Raw genomic sequence first — 20770 nt, 5'->3', positions numbered from 1 at the left:
TATATATATATATATATGTTATATAACTTAATTTTTACCAAATTAATTCATTTTAGTTTCTTTCCCTCCCCTTCTTCAGACATTCCTCCTTTTTACTGTTATAATTTATTTGGTAGATAATAAGCAGTATACCACCTGAGTATGTAAGAAATGTTGTATAGTGACTATATATTGATATCTGTATCTATATCATCTATTTAGGGAAGCATAGCCTAATTATGTTTTAGTTTAGTCCATTTACTATTTTATTATCAACAAGATGAAAGTCCTGCTTTTAGATATTATCTTTTTTATTCCTACTTTTGCTATTTTGATATTAGGCTTTGTTTGAAGACATTTCCTGGCATTCTTAGTAGTGTTTCACAGTAGGAAAATTTGCATATGAAGGTGTTTTTTTTTGGTTTTGAAATTACTTTGTTTTCTCAAATTATACCTTTGGTGCTGCAAGGGCTGCACCCGGAAATTCATTATCTTTATCTTGGAAGGGACCACAGATATTATAATTTATAACACTGTTCCCACCTGCTCCATTTCTCACTCTCCCTACCCTACACACATACTCCAGAGCCCAAAGATAGGACTGGGTTAGTGGCAGTACTAGTTTATTATTAGTCAGGATTTTCATTAAAATGGTTAAGTATTTAGCTTTCAACAATTGAAAGTTAGCCAAGGTGATATTGAGATTATCTGGGGGGAGTGGGGATATGTTTCTTCTCCCTTTGCAGATAATTGTGTGTGTGTGTGTGTGTGTGTGTGTGTAATGCCATGTTGAAATTCCTCAAATCATCCGTAGAGAAATAATCTCTGAGAAATCTGCAGTTGACCCTTGAATAACATGGGTTTGAACTGCATGGATCCACTTATACATGGCATTTTTTCATTAGTAAATACTAATGAAATCAGTACAGATGATTTTGGTTGGTTGAATCTGTGGATGAGGAACCGTGGATATAGAGGAACTGTGGATGTAGAGGAACTGTGGATATAGAGGGCTGACTAAGTTATACTGCATGGAGGCCGACAATTCTAACTCCCCATGCACGGTTCAAGGGTCAACAGTAATTGCCTTTTGAAAGTAGGATATTCCAGCACAAAGTGCATTCATAATAAGAGTCCTGCCTTCTAGTTCTAGCTCTGGGACTAGCTCTGGGTAGCTCAATTTCTGATATAAGGGGTGATGAGGCTTGTAATATTGGTGAATATTTATGGGAGGAAAGTTACATGAAACTTTCAGTAAATGGAAATATTCACATACAAAGAACTCTTAAACAGTTTAAAGAAAAATTTGATTTGGTAAATATGGTGATTTGAATTATCTGGCTGGTCACTTGATAAATTATCTTTCTGTTACCATTTATGAATAATACTGTTTTTATAATGAAAGTGATTTGAAGGGAAATAATTCATCCAAAGTAAATTGAGTGTTTTCTGTATTTCCAGCGTTCCTTTTACCTTATGTATGATACATTTATTTTCCTTACACATAATTATGGATATGTATTCCTAGGTTTGTAACTACTGAAGGACTTGTACATGACACAGAGCCATCATCACCAGATACTACAAAAGAGGGTCCCATTGTACAACTAGTTCAAGAAGAGGAAGAGGAGGCAAGTCCTTCTACAGTGACCCTTCTGGGTAGTGGTGAACAAGAGGATGAAATGTCACCTTGGTTTGAGTCAGAGACACAAATATTTTGCAGTGAACTGACCACAATTTGTTGTATTTCTAGTTTTTCGGAATACATATATAAATGGTGTTCAGTTAGAGTTGCTCATTATCGGCAACGCAGCAGAACTGCTATGAGTAAAGAAAAAGAGTATCTTGTGTCAGCTCAATCACCATTAGTACTTCCTGAAGAATCAGTAGATGTTTCAGTATTGCAACCTCCAGCTGGAGAACCAGACAGTAAGAGTAAGGAAAAGAAAGCTGAAACTGTTGTTCTAGGTGACTTAAGTAGTGTGCACCAGGGAGGTTTGATTAATCACACTTTAGATGCAATTGAACTTGAACCAAGCCATCCTCAAACTCTTTCTCAGTCTCTTCTCTTAGATGTTACTCCAGAAATCAATTCATTATCTAAAATAGAAGTATCTGAGCCTATTAAATATGAGGCAGGGCGTACACCATCACAAGTGATTCCCCAAGAGAGTTCTGTTGAGGTTGATAATGAAACAGAAAAAAGGTCTGACAGTTTTAGTTCTATAGAGAAACCAACTGTGATCTATGAAACAAAAAAACTTGATGAAGTAATGGATAATATTGTAAAAGAAGACTCCATGCAAATTATCACAAAGCTATCCGAAACAATAGTGTCACCTGTAAACACAGCTATTGTGCCAGACAGTGAAGATGGGGAAGCCAAAATGAACATAGCTGACACACCAAAGCAAATTTTGACTCCTGTTGTGGATTCTTCTTCATTACCTGAAGCAAAAGAGGAAGAACAGTCTCCAGAAGATGCCCTTTTAAGAGGGTTACAGAGGACAGCTACAGATTTTTATGCTGAATTACAAAATTCTTCAGATCTAGGATATGCTAATGGAAATCTTATACATGGATCAAACCAAAAGGAATCAGTATTTATGAGACTTAATAACCGTATTAAAGCCTTAGAAGTTAACATGTCTCTCAGTGGTCGCTATCTGGAGGAACTTAGCCAAAGGTAAGCTTTATTATGAATTAGCACAATACACTTTGCACAGTGAGTTAAGTAGCAAAGTATAATCTGTGACTAGAGAAGGAGAGGATTTAATTATCTCATGGTATAATAGTAATAAGCACCATTTTAGCTGGAGAGAGAAAGAAACTTATTTGGATGTTGATCAGTGATCTTAAGAATTGATTTCCTTTTCTGGAAGTATTACTAAGTGACTATTATTAGGCTGATAACAAGTTTGAATTATCTATAATCAGTTTCTCCTTTCTTCTGTTGCTTAACTTTAGCCACTTTTGCTGTTTGATTCCCAGAGCACTCATGGGAAAAATTAGTCTATATACTTTAAAGCTCTATGTGGAAATTGACCAGATATTTTTTAAGAGTTTAAATAAGTGAAGATAAGAAAAATGCCAGAGGCCATGCCAGTTTGCTTATGCAGTGATGAAGATCTCAGGCACAGTTCTCCACTTTTTAAGCCTATTTACTTTTTGTTTTTTATTCCTTAAGTATCCAGCGTCCTTAGGGCTTTTCCAACATTTTGTAACCACCTAGGCACTCAATGCCCAGAATTTCTGAAATGCTACCTTTTCATAATCTTCTTAAATTAAAATGCTGCTAATGAAATGTCACTACGGTCATCATTATATCCTAAAAGGGGTTTCTTCTTAATTCATACATAATTTATTGGCAAATTTTCTGTGGGTGTGTTTGCATGCCTACATCATACCTGTTCTTGCCTCTCCCTACCCCCAACCTATTTGCCCCACTAAAGGAACCACAGAAATCACTAATAAATCTTTCTTTAATTGAGATGTAATTGACATATAACATTGTATTAGTTTCAGGCATATAACATAATGATTTGATATTTGTATATATTGCTAAATGATTACCACAATAAGTCTGGTTAATATTATCACCACATACAGCTTTTCTTTTTTCCTTGTGGTAAGAAATTTTAAGATCTACTCTGTTAGCAACTTTCAAATATACGATCCAATATTATCAACTATAGTCAACATGCTGTACATTATATTCCTGTTACTTATTCATTTAAAGTTTTACCTTTTGACCCGCTTCATCAGTTTTGCCCACCCCCACCTTGGCAATCACCAATCTGTTCTCTGTATCTATGAGTTCAAGATTTTTTTCCTTTTAGATTCCACATGTAAGTGAGATCATACAATATTCATCCTTCTCTGTCTAACTTATTTCACTTAGCATAATGCCCTCAAGGTCCAACCATGTTGTTGCAAATGGCAAGACTTCCTTCTTTTTTATGGCTGAATAATATTCCTTGGTATACACATACCACATTTTCTTTATCTATTCTTCTATTGATGGATACTTAGTTTGCTTCCAGGTCATGACTATTGTATATAATGCTGCATTGAACATGGGGGTGCAGATATCTTTTCAAGTTAGTGTTTTTTTCCTTCAGATGAATACTCAAAAGTGGAATTGCTAAATCATATGGCAGTTCTATTTTTGATTTTTTGAGAAACCTCCATACTGTTTTTCATAGTGGCTGCACCAATTTATGTTCCCACCAACAGTGTACAAGTGTTCCCTTTTCTCTATCCTCACCAACATGTTATTTCTTCTCTTTTTGATAATAGCAATTTTAACAGATGTGAGGTGATAACTCATTGTGATTTTGATTTGCATGTCCCTGATGATTAATGATGTTGAGCATCTTTTCATCTATTACCTGTTAACCATCTATCTGTTTTCTTTGGAAAAATGTCTATTGAGATTCTCTGCCAATTTTCTTTTTTTAATGTTTTATTTATTTTTGACTGCATTGGGTCTTTGTTGCTTCACGCGGGCTTGCTCTAGTTGTGGTGAGCAGGGCTACTCTTGTTGTGGTGCGGGGCTTCTCGTTGCAGTGGCTTCTCTTCTTGCGGAGCACGGGCTCTAGGTGTGCGGGCTCAGTAGTTGCAAGCACGCGGGCCCTAGAGCGTATGGGCTTCAGTAGTTGTGGTGCATGGGCTCTAGAGCGCAGGCCTCTAGGTAGCCTTTTCATTAAGTTGATGGTTTCTTTTGCTTTGTAAGAAGTTTTTCAGTTTGATGTAGTCCCACTTGTTTTTTTTGCATTTATTGCCTTTGCTTTTGGTGTTAAATCCAAAAAACATTTCCAAGACTCATGTCAAGGAGCTTACCGCCTGTGTTTTCTTTTAGGAGTTCTGTTGTTTCAGGTTTTATGTTCAAGTCTTTAATACATTTTGAGTTAATTTTTGTGTATGGTATAAAATAGGGGGTCCAGTTTCATTTTGTTGCATGTGGCTGTTCAGTTTTCCCAGCACCATTTATTGAAGTGACTGTCCTTTCCCCACTGTATATTCATGGGTCCTTTGTCATAAATTATTGACTATATATGCGACTAGTAAATCTTTTATAGCAGTGAGGAACATAGAATTGATGTTGAGGTAGCAAATACCTCAAGGGACCTCTTTATTTTACCTTTGTAAGTTTTCCTGTATTGCACGGGGTTCAGTAAGAGTCATTTTCAGAAATATGGATTTATCTTATATATTGAGATCAGAAGTGTGTTTCCAGTAATAAATTAATAAGAAATTAAAACCAATTTAAATCAATTCTTACTCCATAGGTACCGAAAACAAATGGAAGAAATGCAAAAGGCTTTCAATATGACAATAGTAAAACTTCAGAATACTTCAAGAATAGCAGAGGAGCAGGTTGGTCATCTTCATATCTTATTTAATTTTTATATAAATTTCCATTGAATTTTGTGGGATCTCTCTGGTAAGAAGGATAAGTAATGTTGGTTCACTTTTTCCCTGATAGCTGATGATTAAGCTGTAATGTGATGTTTTCTAGCTGTTAGCATCAGTATCTGCTCAAGAGAAAATTTTCTTGAGCATTATTTGTATTACATTTCAAGATTTGTATGTACGTGTATGTGTGTGGAAGTGCAGTGGACTTTTTGGCAACTTTGTTAAACTCTAAAATCATTTGTGGTTTTCTGTGTAGACAGTTTTGTTGGTTGCAAATAAACAGCTCTATTTCTTTTTAATCCTTATACCTTTTTATTTCTTCTTTTTTCCTCTTATCTCTTGCCTAGAGCTGTACAGTGATGCAATAGGACTGATAGTGGCCATTCCCCTGTCTTGTTGATTTTAAGGGATTGAGTTCAGTATTGCAGCATTAAATGTGATGTTCATTAATAAGTTTTTATAGTGTGTTACCGTCATGAAGAAATTTTATATTTAACTTTTCTAAAAGGTTATTTGGGACTAAGGGAAGGTGAGGTGAGGTGAGGAGGCCTCAGGTTGCAGTTTAGTTGCATCTTACTCCCAGTTTGTGACATGTTATAATTGTGGTTCTACACACAGTTTTTCCCCACCCCTCTGTTTTTTTTCTTTCTGAAATTGAGGTTTGAAAGTTGTTTACATATTCTTAGTATGAGTCCTTTATCAGAGACAGGCTTTGCAAATATTTTCTCCCAGTCCATTACTTGTTTTGTCATTCTCTTAAACATATCTTTTGAAGAGCTGAATTTAATTCGTTGAAGCCCAATTTACTTGTTTTCTCTTTGCCTAACCCAAAGTCACAAAGATTATCTTCCTCTGTTTTCTTTTAGAATTTGCATAGTTTTAGTTTTACATTTGGTTTATGATCCATTTTAATTTTTATGTGTCACAGAGAATGGATCAAAGTTCTTTTTTTGTGAGGGAGAGGATTGAGAAACATGAATAGTCCTTTCTTCCAGCATCATTTGTGGAGAGGACTGTCTTTTCTCCACTGGATTTCCTTTGCACTTTTGATGAAAATCAATTCATATACATGTGGATTTGTTTCTGGAATTCTCTTCTGTTTTGTTCATCTGTATCTGTCTTTTTGCTTATACTGCACTGTTGTGATTACTGTAGCTTTATAGGAACTCTTGAAATCAGGTAGAGTGAATCCTCTAACTTTGCACTTGTCCAAAATTGTTTTGGCTAATCTGGATTTGACTAATACAGATTTTAGAATCAGCTTGTCAGTTGCTACCAAAAACAAACAAACAAACAAAAACCTGTTTGGATCTTGATTGGGTTTGTGTTGAACTTATAGATCAATTTGGAGAATTCACATGTTAATAGTATTAAGTCCTCGGACCCATGAACACAGTATTTATTTAGTTCTTCATTAACATTTTCCCTCTATATTTTCTCTTTATATTTAACATCTGTGCTTTATGAAAGACTTGTTTAAGTACTTTTAAATAATCTTGTGTATCATTAACACTATTGGAAGTAAATCCTAATTAGAAGTGTTAACCAATTTAATAACTAATAACTTATCTTTTAAAACTGTCTAGAATTTCTCAGTGTTTGTCAAAAGTGAGTCAAAAGAAACAGTTTAATGAATCACATTCAGCATTTTAAAAATATGAAGTAGGATAGAAAGTACCACAGTGGATCACAGTGAGGGAAGTAAGTGAAACTTCTTGTTACAGTTTTATACATCCGCCTACTCACCCCCACATACACAGTGGAGACTTAAAGATTACTTAAATCTAAGTTTGAAAAACTTAGGTTTAGAATAATAAATGGTTATGTAGCTATTTCATAGAGGGCCCTAAATTAGAGTGTTAGATTTCCTTGACTTCTTTCTGCCCTCCTTTCCTTCTTCCTAAATTCACTAGTTAGTTGAAATTTTCAGTATAGTCTACCTAACGTAGGTTCATGACCGTGAGTATATTGCATAAGTCTCTAAAATATGCATGCAAGTGATATTTTAAATAAAGACATGTCTGTTGATTATAAAAGTTTCTAAAATTCAGAGCTGGAAAGATGGGTGTTTTTGATGAATTTCTTTTCACTGGTTGACTAGAGGATCTGTTGTAGTTTTTTGACTATGTGACATCCTAATATGCTGTGAAATAGAACTTTTAAAACCTTCTTGGTGTGAGCCTGCTTGATATCCAGAAACATTCTTCAAAAATTTTTCAACATGTCTTTGTATTGACTGCTTTGGTTTAAAAAAAAAAAAAAGCATGCTTGACAAAGTGACTATTCTGCATATAGCTGGTTATATACTGGTTTATACATATGGAGCCCATATTAACTTGAAAAGCAGTTTATTAGCGTCTGTTAGACAATATTCTACATGGTAGCAGTGAATGGTGAAAGGTTTTTGGTTTTTGGCTTTTGTTTTTTTTGGCTCAGGGCAGGGGAGGAAGGTTGAATAGTCTTAGATTCTTGAAGTGTTTTATGTTTTTTTTTTTAAATTTCTGGTCCAAGTTTACAGTATTCATTCATTAAGAGCTTCCTATTAATATGTCCCCCCCCCCGCCCTGAGGAATTTAACAGTTTTTCCAGATTTTTTACTTGAATTTATAATGCAGTTAAAGTACACATGAAACACAAAGGAAAATAATATTTATTTCCTCCTTTATTACAGGATCAGCGGCAAACTGAAGCCATCCAGTTGCTACAGGCACAACTGACCAACATGACACAGCTTGTTTCAAATTTGTCAACAACAGTAGCAGAATTAAAACATGAGGTAATTGTTATTGATGGTATTGTAGGAAATGGTGTCATAAAGGCAGGCTTCGTATCTAAGAACTTTAATCAAAGAAGATTGTCATTTATAAAGAACTTTTTCAGAACACCAGAATATGGCATTTTAAAGTTTTGGAAATATATTATCATAATCTTTTGGAAAACACAGCTTTCGTAATTTAGGTCTAAATTACAGTTATAAAGCAATTCTGTTAAGCCTTTTGTAAACCATTGGTAGTTGCAATATATACTTCATTTTCAGTTCAAATAGGCTTATTAATTGCTTAATGAAACAAAGTTTTCATTGATTTAAGCAGTATTTATTGAGCTACCGGTGTGTGTGAAGCATGAGCTGTCCAGTTCTAGGTTGAGGCATACAGCAGTGAAGAGTCCCTAGCCTCACAGGGCCCTCTCACGTGGGGGAGAGAGGGAATACATACAGTAAATATATATGACAGACAGTGGGGTAGAGAGTGAAACTTGTGTGTGTGGACTGGTGGTGCTTTAAGTGTTGCTGCTTTAGCTACGGTGATGATGTTGGAAGGCTTGCCTGAGGAGGTGGCATTAGAACTGAGTGCTCAAGAGGAGTTAGCATCCACACAGAGCCTGGGGTCAGAACAAACTTGTTAGTAGCAGAAGTAGGGCAAAGGGCCTGTGACTAGAAACAGTGTAATGTGTTTGGGGTCAGAAAGAAAGCTGGTGTGGCTGGAGCAGAGTTAATGAGAGAAGTAAGGGTAAGAAATGAGTTTAGGAAATTGGCAGAGACCTGGTCATGTAGGCCTTTGTAGGCAATATAGAGTTTGAATTTTATTCTAATCACTGAAAGTCATTGAAAGTATTCAATAAAGAAGTAACATGGATCATCTCATTGAAAACACTTTGAGAAACTCCCTGTTTGTTGCTCTGTAGAGAATTGCCTCTTAGAGACCAGCAAGAGTGGAAGTGGGGAGGAAACCAATTAAAGAGGCAATTGCAGTAGCCTGGGTGAGGTGATGTCGGCTTGGACTAGGATTTTAGAAGTGGAGAACATTGTGAAGTTGCTGAATTCAGGATATATTTTAGAGGTAGAAAGACAAGCCTTGCTGAAAGATTGGATGTGGGACATGAGGAATTAAGGGTGATCCCCAGGCTTAAATCACTGGGCAATTAGTGGTTTAGTTTTGTAAGGTGGGAAAGATAGGTAAGAGCATGATTTTTTTTTTTTTTTTTCTTACCAAGGAGAAGATAGTACAAATGAAAAAATGGAACATATGTGGCAAAATGTTAATGATTGAAGAACATGTTAATGATTGGTGAAAGTCATATTATAGTATATTCATTGTATTATACTATTTTTAAAACTTTTCCATAGGTTTGAAAATTTTTAAAGAATGGAGGGGGGAGAAGAAAAAGTAAAACATTGCCTTTGTAGTACATTTTCAAAGAGCATGCCCTGCATTTACAGTTTTGAAGCACTCTGAAAAAAAATGTTTAAAATGATTTGTCCTTTGAACTTTAGATCCCATTGTATTTTTTTCTAATATGGTTTTCAAATTATTATTATTATTAAGCCCTCTTTTCATCTCAGGTTTCGGATCGACAAAGCTATCTTGTCATATCTTTGGTTCTCTGTGTTATCTTGGGACTGATGCTTTGTATGCAGCGTTGTCGAAACACTTCTCAATTTGATGGAGATTATATTTCAAAACTTCCTAAAAGTAACCAGTATCCAAGCCCTAAAAGGTAAGTCAGCATTATATTTCAGTTTTCCTCTTATTTTTATTTTTTGGCCACTCTGTGCAGCATGTGGGATCTTACTTCCCCGACCAGGGATCGAACCCATGCCCCTTGTATTGGAAGCACGGTGTCTTAACCACAGGACCGCCAGGGAAGTCCAGTTCCTCTTATACCTTTGAGAAATTTGAGCAAATAAAGGATACTGAGATAATTTCTTTCCCCGTATGATTATCTTGAAACCAAAATGTTAAAAACATCATTGGAACTAGTGAGATGGTCCTATGCATGCCTGGAAGGTTCTATAGACTCTAATAGAGAAAACACTGATAGTAAGTGTATAAAAACCCTTGAAATGGTTGTGAAAGATGCTTCAATGTGTAATTTAAAGGGGGAGGAGGAGAATAGGTATTCTAATACAACACCTTTTAGAGAATGATCCTTAAATTTTTTTTACATGTGTTATCAATAACTGGAGTGTTACTTTAGAGGTTAGTCCTATGTGGTATGTACAGTTCTCTAGTGTCTGTCTAGCCCCAACTACAGAGTAAATTACATGTATTTTACTCATTGTACCCAATGTTGTTTTTTCTTAATGTTAGGTGTTTCTCTTCCTATGATGATATGAGTTTGAAAAGGAGAACTTCGTTCCCACTCATCAGATCCAAGTCTCTACAATTAACTGGGAAAGAAGGTAGATTTTTGTGGATATGTACTATGTGTATAGAAATGTGAATCTAGCTTCCTTCTAGCAGAAACATAATGTCAATGTTGTGTTCGAGACCATCTGCAACAGAACAGTGGGTATAAGTAGCCTTTGTTTGTGCGGTGTCAAAGCCACTTTACCATTTCCACACTTTAAATCTATCTTTGTTCCTAAAAGCCCAGAGGGTGGGGTGGGGGGCTTAGTGAAATTAGCCATTGGTAGCCTTATTTGCACATGCTCCTGTTTAGAAGTATTTCTTTTTAGAAAGGGGTGTTTGAGAAAGTTCAGCAGATATGGAAAACCTGAATGTGCTCCCATAGTATCCTGTGCTTATCTGCCTTCTCTTCCTGTACAGGTAGGACCCCTTTTGTCTCTAGTTTAGGTCTTTGAGGCACTTTCCGAAAAATAAATCAGGTCTTTCTCTTTTTCATAGCCCAGGGTCTATAATAGTATTCCATTGTCTAACACTTAATGAATACTTAAATTTAAATGAATGGGTGTGTACTGAGTGGTTGTTTTCCTGTATTAGTACTTTTTATAATTAGTACTGTAATTAGTGCTTATTGAGAGACTTATCTTCATAGCAATATTAAAATAACCAAATTAATGATATATTTCAACTAGTGCTTTCTTAATAATCATTGGATTCTCTTTCTTTAGGATTTAGTAACTGAGCAGCATGTTTCAATTGATTCAATCATTTAAGCAATCATTCCTGAGATTCTCTGGTTTACTGTTATCACAAAACTTTACAGACTTAATCCATTACATGTGTGTTTACTTACGATTAGTAAATTTCATTCTAGTTCCTGCCTTTTTCTTTCTCTTTTTTTCTTCTTTTGGCTGATGTGTCTTTTTATAACTGAGTTTTTTAAATGAAGTATAACTTGTACAGGAAAGTGTACTTATCGTATGTGAAGCTTGGTGGATTTTCACAAACTGAACATACCTGTGTGACCAACACCCCGATTAAGAAGCAGAACATTATCTAGCACCCCAGAAACTTCCTTGTGCCCTACACTACCCATCCCCTCTCAGTATAGCCACTACATATTTTGATATTGTGAGATTCACCATGTTAATTGAGTATAGTTGTAGTTTGTTTACTCTTATTCCTGTATAGTATCCCATTATACAAACATACATTATTCATTTACATTGGATTATTTCAGTTTGAGGCTATTACATATCTTTTGGCGAACACATGAACACACATCTGTTGGATATATACCTAGAAATGGGATTGCTGGATCATAAGATTGTGTATATGCCACCTTAGTAAATACTGCCACACAGTTTTGCAGAGTGTTGTATGAATTTGCCCTCCCGTCAGCTCTTTTTGAGAGTTCCATTTGTTCCATATCCCTATTAACATTTAGTATTGTTGGTCTTTTAGCCGTTGTGGTGGGTGTATGTGCATTACTTATTTGAGCTGCGTTCATGTGATTAGGAAATATGTTGAGATGTTTTTCCTTCTCAGCATTTCTAGTCTCATTTTAAATTAGGTGAAATCCTATTTTACTATTTCTTTTCTCTATGTCACTCTTCAAAGCCAGATAGAATAGCCTTTTGTACCTGAGCATAGAATTACTTCTGTTTTAAACAACTGTGTCATCTTGGTTCATCTTTACAGCTAAAAAAGTTGAGTACAGTAGGCAGGAAGCTGGCTTTAATTATGATTCCACTGTTTGTTAATTCATTTATTTCTTCTCCTGTTTGAATTAAATCTCTTCTTAAGGCATTTATTATAGTCTACTTTGATTTTAGCCATCCTGTACTCGCTTTATTTTTAATTCTAAGCTCGGTGAGAAGGGTCTATGTCTTATTTTGTTTTCTTACTGTAGTAAAAGGCATGGAAAATTTACCATCTTGAAATTTAATTTGCTCTTAAAAATTTACTATTTAAGTGTATAGTTCAGTAATGTTAAGTATATTCACAATGATGTGAAACAGATCTCCAGAACTTTTCCATTTTGTAAATCTGAAACTATATCCATTAAACCAATCCCTTTTTTCCTCTCCTCCCAGCCCCTGGTAACCTTCGTTGTTTTTTCTGTTTCTGTGAATTTGAATATTTTGATAAATAATATGATTCCTCTTATATGAGTTGTCTTTCTCTGACTGGCTTATTTCATTTAGCATAGTGTCCTCAAGTTTCATCCATGTTGTAGCATGTGACAGGATTTTCTTCTTTTTTAAGACTGGATAATATTCTGTTGTACAGATATAATCATGTTTTGTTTATTCATCTGTTGATGGGCATTTGGGTTGCTTCTACCTCTTGGCTATTGTGAAATAATACTGCTGTGAACATGAGTGTGCAAATAAATGTTTAAGACCTTGCTTTCAGTTCTTCTGGATATATAGTTGACCCTTGAACAGTGCTGGAGTTAGGGGCACTGAGTCTCTGTGCAGTTGAAAATCCATGTATAATTTATAGTTCACCCTCCATATCCATGGTTCCTCCGTATCTGAGGTTCTGGATCCGCAGATTCAGCCAACCACATATTGTGTAGTACTGTAGTATTTACTGTTGAAAAAAAATCCACGTTTAAGTTGACTCATGCAGTTCAAATCCATGTTGTTCAAGGGTCAACTATGTACTCAAATGGGATTGCTGGATCATATGGTAGTTCTATTTTTTGAAGAAACTTTACAGTGTTTGTCATAGTGGTTGCACCATTTTACAGTTCCACCAACAGTGCACAATGGTTCCAGATTTCTCCACATCCTCACCAGTACTTGTTTTCTATTTTGATAGTAGCCATCCTAATGGATGTGAGGTGATATCTCATTTTGCTTTTGATTTGTGTTTCTCTGATGATTAGTGATGTTGAGCATCTTTTCATGTGCTTGTTGGCCATTTATAAATCATCTATGAAGAAATGTCTATTCAAGTCCTTTGCTCATTTTTAAATCAGGTTATTTTTTGTTTAATTGTAAGAGTTCTATATATTCTGGATATCAATCCCTTATCAGATATATGATTTGCAGCTATAGTCTCCCATTTTGTAGGTTGTGTTTTCACTCTGTTGATTGTGTCCTTTGATGGACAAAATTTTTTTAAGTTTGATGTAGTCCCATTTGTCTATTTTTGCTTTTGTTGCTTGTACTTTAAATGTCACATCCAAGAAATCATTACCAAGGCCAATGTCATGAAGTTTTCCTTCTGTGTTTTCTTCTAGGAATTTTATAGTTTTAGGTTTTATGTTTAGGTCTTAATCCATTTTCAGTTAATTTTTGTATATGATGTAAGACAAGGGTTCAACTTCATTCTTTTGCATGTAGATATCCAGTTTTCCCAGCACTGTTTGTTGAAGAGACCGTTCATTCCCCATTGAGTGGTCTTGCCGCCCTTGTTGAAGATTATTTGACCATTTGTGAGAGGATTTATTCCTGGGCTCTTTTTCTTTTATTCCATTGGTCTGATGTCTCTTTATACCAGTACCACACAGTTTTGATTACTATAACTTTGTGATGTGTTTTGAAATCAGGCAGTGTGAGTCCTCTGTTTTTATTTTTTAAAAATTGTTTTGCCTATTTAAGATCACTTGGGATTTGATATGAATTTTAGGATGCATTTCAGCAAAAGAATGCTATTAGGATTTTGATAGGGATTATGCTTAATCTATAGATCGTTTTGGTAGTATGGACATCTTGACAATATGAAGTCCTCCAGTCATGAATGTGAGATGTCTTTCCATTTTTTTGTACCTTCTTTAATTTCTTTCATCAGTGTTTTGTAGTTTATACTTTGATTTACGTCTCTCACTTTTGTTGACCAGCCAGGTGGACCAAAATTGTTTCGATTTTTGTAAGACATTTTTATTATAAAATAAGTGAAATACAAAAAAGTGCACAAAACTGAAATGTACAACATGCAAAGTAATTATAAAGTGAACACCTGTGTAACTAACACCCAGATCAAGAAATAGAACAAGGCCAGCACTTTTGGTATTGCTCCTGTAGAGATAACTACCTTGACTTTTGAAATAGTCATATTCGTCATTTTCTTAATAGTTTTACCATCAATGTTTGGATTCCTCAACAATATAATTTGATTTTTACCTGGTTTTGAGCTTTTGATAAATGGAATCATACCATATATACTTTTTTGTCTTTCTTTCAGCATTCTATTTGTGAGGTTCATATACATGATTATACTTCATTTTCAATATTGTATAGTATTTCAGTAACTGACTAAATCACAATGTAGTTATCCATTGTACTGTGTTGCTTACAGTTTGGGGCTATTACAGATAATGCTGCTGTAAACGTTGCCTTTGTTTGTATACCGGCACATAGTTGCATGAGTTTCTCTAAGAATATTACCTAGATGTAAAATTGCTGGATTGTAGGGTATGCTTATCTACGAGTTATAAGATAATGGCAAACTTTTCCAAAGTGGTCATATCAGTTTATCCTTCCACCAGTACCATGAGAATTCCCATTATTCTATGTTTTTACCAGCACGCACTTAGAATTGTCAAACTGTAAAGTGTTTAACCTCATTGCAATTGTAATTTGCACTACCTGATTACTAGTGGGGCTGAGCACTTTTACTTATGCTGTTTATTCATTTGACTTTCCTGGGCATTAAAGGTTTTTGCCTGTTCTTTTACTGGGTTGTTTCTCTCTTTCATACTGGTTTATAGTTATTTTTAAAATTTGGATTCTAATTGTTAGTTGGTTAAATGTTGCAGATATCTTATTTCATGTAGATATCTATTTCACTCTTGAGACAACCTATTTTACATGGAGTCTTTTTTAAAAAAGTATTTATTTATGGCTGCATTGGGTCTTAGTTGTGGCACGTGGGATCTTTTGTGGCTGTGCACAGGCTTTGTCTAGTTGCAGCAAGCGGGGGCTGCTCTTCATTGCAGTGTGCGGGCTTCTCATTGCGGTGGCTTCTCTTGTTGCAGAGCACCGGCTCTAGGCATGCGGGCTTCAGTAGTTGCAGCACGCGGGCTCAGTAGTTGTGGCGCATGGGCTCAGTTGCTCCATGGCAGGTGGGATCTTCCCAGACCAGGGTTTGAACCCATGTCCCCTGCATTGGCAGGTGGATTCTTAACCACTGTGCCACCAGGGAAGTCCCACAAGTCCCCTTTCAAATCACATTATACTACTTTGCAGGTAGTATGAATATTTTATAATAACAAAATATTCCTAATTCCTCCCTTCAATCCCTTATATAATTTGTCATTCTTTTTACTTCTATATAAGCATGTATAGTTACATAAGCATACCCAAATACATTGTTGCTATTATTGTTTTGAACAAGTTGTTATGTTATGGATTAAGAAGTTTTTATCTTACTTTCACTTACTCGTTCTCTGATACTCTTCCTTTTTTTATGCTGATCGGAGTTTCTGACCTGTATTATTTTCCTTTCTGAAGAACTACTTTTAACATTTCTTGCAAAAGCAGGTCTATTGGCAACAATTCGTCAATTTTAGCTTGCATCTTTGATTTTTTGAAGTTTGTTCTCCAGTCATGAATGTGAGATGTCTTTCCATTTTTTTGTACCTTCTTTAATTTCTTTCATCAGTGTTTTGTAGTTTATACTTTGATTTACGTCTCTCACTTTTGTTGACCAGCCAGGTGGACCAAAATTGTTTCGATTTTTGTAAGACATTTTTATTATAAAATAAGTGAAATACAAAAAAGTGCACAAAACTGAAATGTACAACATGCAAAGTAATTATAAAGTGAACACCTGTGTAACTAACACCCAGATCAAGAAATAGAACAAGGCCAGCACTTTTGGTATTGCTCCTGTAGAGATAACTACCTTGACTTTTGAAATAGTCATATTCGTCATTTTCTTAATAGTTTTACCATCAATGTTTGGATTCCTCAACAATATAATTTGATTTTTACCTGGTTTTGAGCTTTTGATAAATGGAATCATACCATATATACTTTTTTGTCTTTCTTTCAGCATTCTATTTGTGAGGTTCATATACATGATTATACTTCATTTTCAATATTGTATAGTATTTCAGTAACTGACTAAATCACAATGTAGTTATCCATTGTACTGTGTTGCTTACAGTTTGGGGCTATTACAGATAATGCTGCTGTAAACGTTGCCTTTGTTTGTATACCGGCACATAGTTGCATGAGTTTCTCTAAGAATATTACCTAGATGTAAAATTGCTGGATTGTAGGGTATGCTTATCTACGAGTTATAAGATAATGGCAAACTTTTCCAAAGTGGTCATATCAGTTTATCCTTCCACCAGTACCATGAGAATTCCCATTATTCTATGTTTTTACCAGCACGCACTTAGAATTGTCAAACTGTAAAGTGTTTAACCTCATTGCAATTGTAATTTGCACTACCTGATTACTAGTGGGGCTGAGCACTTTTACTTATGCTGTTTATTCATTTGACTTTCCTGGGCATTAAAGGTTTTTGCCTGTTCTTTTACTGGGTTGTTTCTCTCTTTCATACTGGTTTATAGTTATTTTTAAAATTTGGATTCTAATTGTTAGTTGGTTAAATGTTGCAGATATCTTATTTCATGTAGATATCTATTTCACTCTTGAGACAACCTATTTTACATGGAGTCTTTTTTAAAAAAGTATTTATTTATGGCTGCATTGGGTCTTAGTTGTGGCACGTGGGATCTTTTGTGGCTGTGCACAGGCTTTGTCTAGTTGCAGCAAGCGGGGGCTGCTCTTCATTGCAGTGTGCGGGCTTCTCATTGCGGTGGCTTCTCTTGTTGCAGAGCACCGGCTCTAGGCATGCGGGCTTCAGTAGTTGCAGCACGCGGGCTCAGTAGTTGTGGCGCATGGGCTCAGTTGCTCCATGGCAGGTGGGATCTTCCCAGACCAGGGTTTGAACCCATGTCCCCTGCATTGGCAGGTGGATTCTTAACCACTGTGCCACCAGGGAAGTCCCACAAGTCCCCTTTCAAATCACATTATACTACTTTGCAGGTAGTATGAATATTTTATAATAACAAAATATTCCTAATTCCTCCCTTCAATCCCTTATATAATTTGTCATTCTTTTTACTTCTATATAAGCATGTATAGTTACATAAGCATACCCAAATACATTGTTGCTATTATTGTTTTGAACAAGTTGTTATGTTATGGATTAAGAAGTTTTTATCTTACTTTCACTTACTCGTTCTCTGATACTCTTCCTTTTTTTATGCTGATCGGAGTTTCTGACCTGTATTATTTTCCTTTCTGAAGAACTACTTTTAACATTTCTTGCAAAAGCAGGTCTATTGGCAACAATTCGTCAATTTTAGCTTGCATCTTTGATTTTTTGAAGTTTGTATATGAAATGCCTGGGTGTAGTAATTTTGGCATTTGTCTTTCTTGGTATTCTGAGTTTCCTGGATCTGTGGTTACTGTCAGACATTAATTTGGGGAAATTCTGTCATTATTACTTACAATATTCCTTCTGTTCCATTCTCCTACTCTTGTCTTTCTGTATTCTCATTACTCATATGTTACACCTTTTGTAGTTGTCCTGCGGTTTTTGGGTATTCTTTTCATTTTTTTAAAATGCGTTTTTCTCTTTACTTTTTAGTTTTGGAAATTTCTATTGTCATATCCTCAGCCTCAGTTATTCTTTGCTCAGCTGTGTTCAGTCTACTAATGAACCCATCAGAGGCATTCTTCATTTGTTACTGTGTTTGATCTCTAGCATTTCTTTTTAATTCCTTTTTAGAATTTTTCTGCTTACATTATCTATCTGTTCTTGGATGTTGTCTACTTTTTTCCACTTAAGTCCTTAGTATTAATCATGGTTTTTAAAAATTCCTGGTCTAATAATTTAAGCATTCCTTCCATATCTAACTCTGGTTCTAATGCACGTTTAGTCTTTTCAAACTGTGTTTGCCCCGTTTTAAATGCCTTATAATTTTTTGTTGAAAGGGGAGTATAATGTACAGGTGGTCCCCAACTTATGATGGTTTGACTTAATTTTTCAACTTCACGACGTGTGAAAGCAATATGCATTCAGTTAAAATAGTGCTTTGAATTTTGACCTTTCCCAGGCTAGTAATATGTAGTATGATTCTCTCGTGATGCTGGGCAGTGGCAGCAAGCTCTCAGGACAGAAATGACTTTTGTGTTCCACTTGACTGTCTGGGTTCCTACTTTTCCTTCAATTGTGGCCTGGAATTACTTACTTAGTCTTGACAGCCCTTCAGTGCTGTTAGTGATTTTTTTTTAATTCATTTAATTGCTTGAGGTTGATCTGAAAACCATTAACAACCATTCCTAGAAGTACACGTCATGTTTTTTAAAGAAGCAATTTGAATGAGATTAGTAATCTGATAGAAATGACTATTTAAAGGAATCTTTGGATACTTTTATATATTTGATGACTTTCTCAACAAATTTCTAAGACAATGTAAAAAATTATAATTCGTTGAATCATGTTATTAGTAGATTTCTGGTTCATGAACTTTTATAATGAGTTTGCTACTTATAAACTTCTGCCTACATCAGACTATAAATCATTTACTTTTAGTGGGTTGAATAGGACTGAAGTCTCAGAGCGCCTCTTTTATATGCATATTTATCTTGTCAGGGTAGGGGTGGCATAGAGCTGCCGTGAATGTGCTTAAAGTAATGAAATTTGGGCAACCTAAGGCCAGTATTTCTAATTTACTCACCATGCCAGAGTGTTCATTCATTATTGCTTGATCGCTGATACTGCATATTCAAGCTATTTTAAGATTTTGGAGTTCATAGTTTTGATCACAATAAATCATAGTTTTGATCGCAGTAAATCATAGTAATAAACAATTAGAAAAAACTTCTTAGACCTCTTTTTGTATGTTCCTTTAACTGGCTTTCATACAGTCACAACTGCTTGTTGCACAGTTAACCCATATTTGCAACACAGTATAGTCTTCTGGAAAAATATTCAGATGATCTATAGGTTTGGTATTAGCTTACCTGGAATGTGATTTTTCTCATTACATATAAGAGGGTAGAGCTGGCCCAAACAAGGATCCTTGCTGTGTTGGCTGATAGCTGATAGCCAACACAGTAAGTTAAAAACTTAAGTTATTTGATGATGATCAGTGAAGCCCAAAATAAGAATGGTGCCCTCTCCTAACTTATTGCTTTTGGCTTACTAATTTCAAGTACATAAATATATGATATATATATATATAAATTCATTGGTTCTGTTAAGAAAATAATCATAAAGGGATAATATAATATTTATAGTATTTAATCATAGTATAATCTACATTTTATGTCTGCTTTTTTTCTTACTTATAGTAGACCCAGATGATCTGTACATTGTAGAACCCCTCAAGTTCTCTCCAGAAAAAAAGGTAACGTTTTGTTTCCTTTTAAGTATATTGGTGTGTTATGTGGGTGTAGATGAAGAAATAGGTTGAAAGTTTTAATATAACCTTTAAGTGGTCCTTAAACTTACTGTTTATTTTCAATCATGATAATGATGTAAATGTTTACAGGGGTCAGCAAACTATGACCCCTAGGCTATATATGGCCTGTGGCCTGTTTTACAGGACCTGAAGCCATTTTTAAAGAGTTGTAAAATAAAAAAGAATATGCAGAGAGAGTATGTGACCTGAAAAGCCTAAAATATTTACTATCATCTGGCTTTCACAGAAAAGACTTGCTGACCCCTGGCTGATTGTCTGACATGCACTGATAATAAAGAATGACTCAGTGTGTGTGCTAGTCCTGTAATCCTCACATCAACCTGAAGACGATACTCTCCCATTTTTTAAGTGAGAATACTGAAACTCAGAGTTTGTATCTTCTTTAAATGACTCATTAAATAGGTGGCAAAAATCAGACTGTACTTAGGCTTTTTTGGTTACAAAGTGTGCTTTTTCCATTTTGCCTCTTAAAGTAAGTTGTACTCATTTTGATTAGAGGTAATTGTCTCCAGGTGAAAGAACTTGGCCATTAGAACTTAACTATCTTGTAACTTGGCCCAAGTTACAAGGTAGTATGTGGCGAAGTTAGGATTGAAATAGCCTAGGATTCAATCCTAACTTCACCACATACTGCCTTGTAACTTGGGGAGGGAATCAAACCTGTGAACCTTGGTTTTTTCATTTGGTAACCAGGGACAAAATATTGATACTCACCTTTCAGAGTTAGCAAGTAAGATACACATGAAAGCAACTAGAATGATGTCTGGCACATAATAGGCATTCAGAT

The 20770-nt window shown here is 35.2% G+C and overlaps 1 protein-coding gene across 2 annotated transcripts in view; it reads left to right on the top strand.

Moving 5' to 3' along the window:
• Positions 1-20770, top strand: part of SUCO (SUN domain containing ossification factor) — a 77077-nt gene that overhangs the window by 54050 nt on the left and 2257 nt on the right. For both annotated transcript variants that reach the window (XM_024739825.1, XM_024739826.1), the window contains 6 exons: positions 1508-2665; positions 5271-5358; positions 8069-8173; positions 9740-9894; positions 10488-10579; positions 19853-19908. In XM_024739825.1, coding sequence (XP_024595593.1) covers positions 1508-2665; positions 5271-5358; positions 8069-8173; positions 9740-9894; positions 10488-10579; positions 19853-19908 — 1654 coding nt within the window. The remainder of the gene's footprint in view (positions 1-1507; positions 2666-5270; positions 5359-8068; positions 8174-9739; positions 9895-10487; positions 10580-19852; positions 19909-20770) is intronic.

Source organism: Neophocaena asiaeorientalis, unplaced genomic scaffold, assembly GCF_003031525.2.
Source record: "Neophocaena asiaeorientalis asiaeorientalis breed wild unplaced genomic scaffold, Neophocaena_asiaeorientalis_V1.1 scaffold589, whole genome shotgun sequence".
In the NCBI taxonomy this organism is placed as follows: Eukaryota; Metazoa; Chordata; class Mammalia; order Artiodactyla; family Phocoenidae; genus Neophocaena; species Neophocaena asiaeorientalis.
This window is presented reverse-complemented; position numbering and strand designations above follow the sequence as displayed.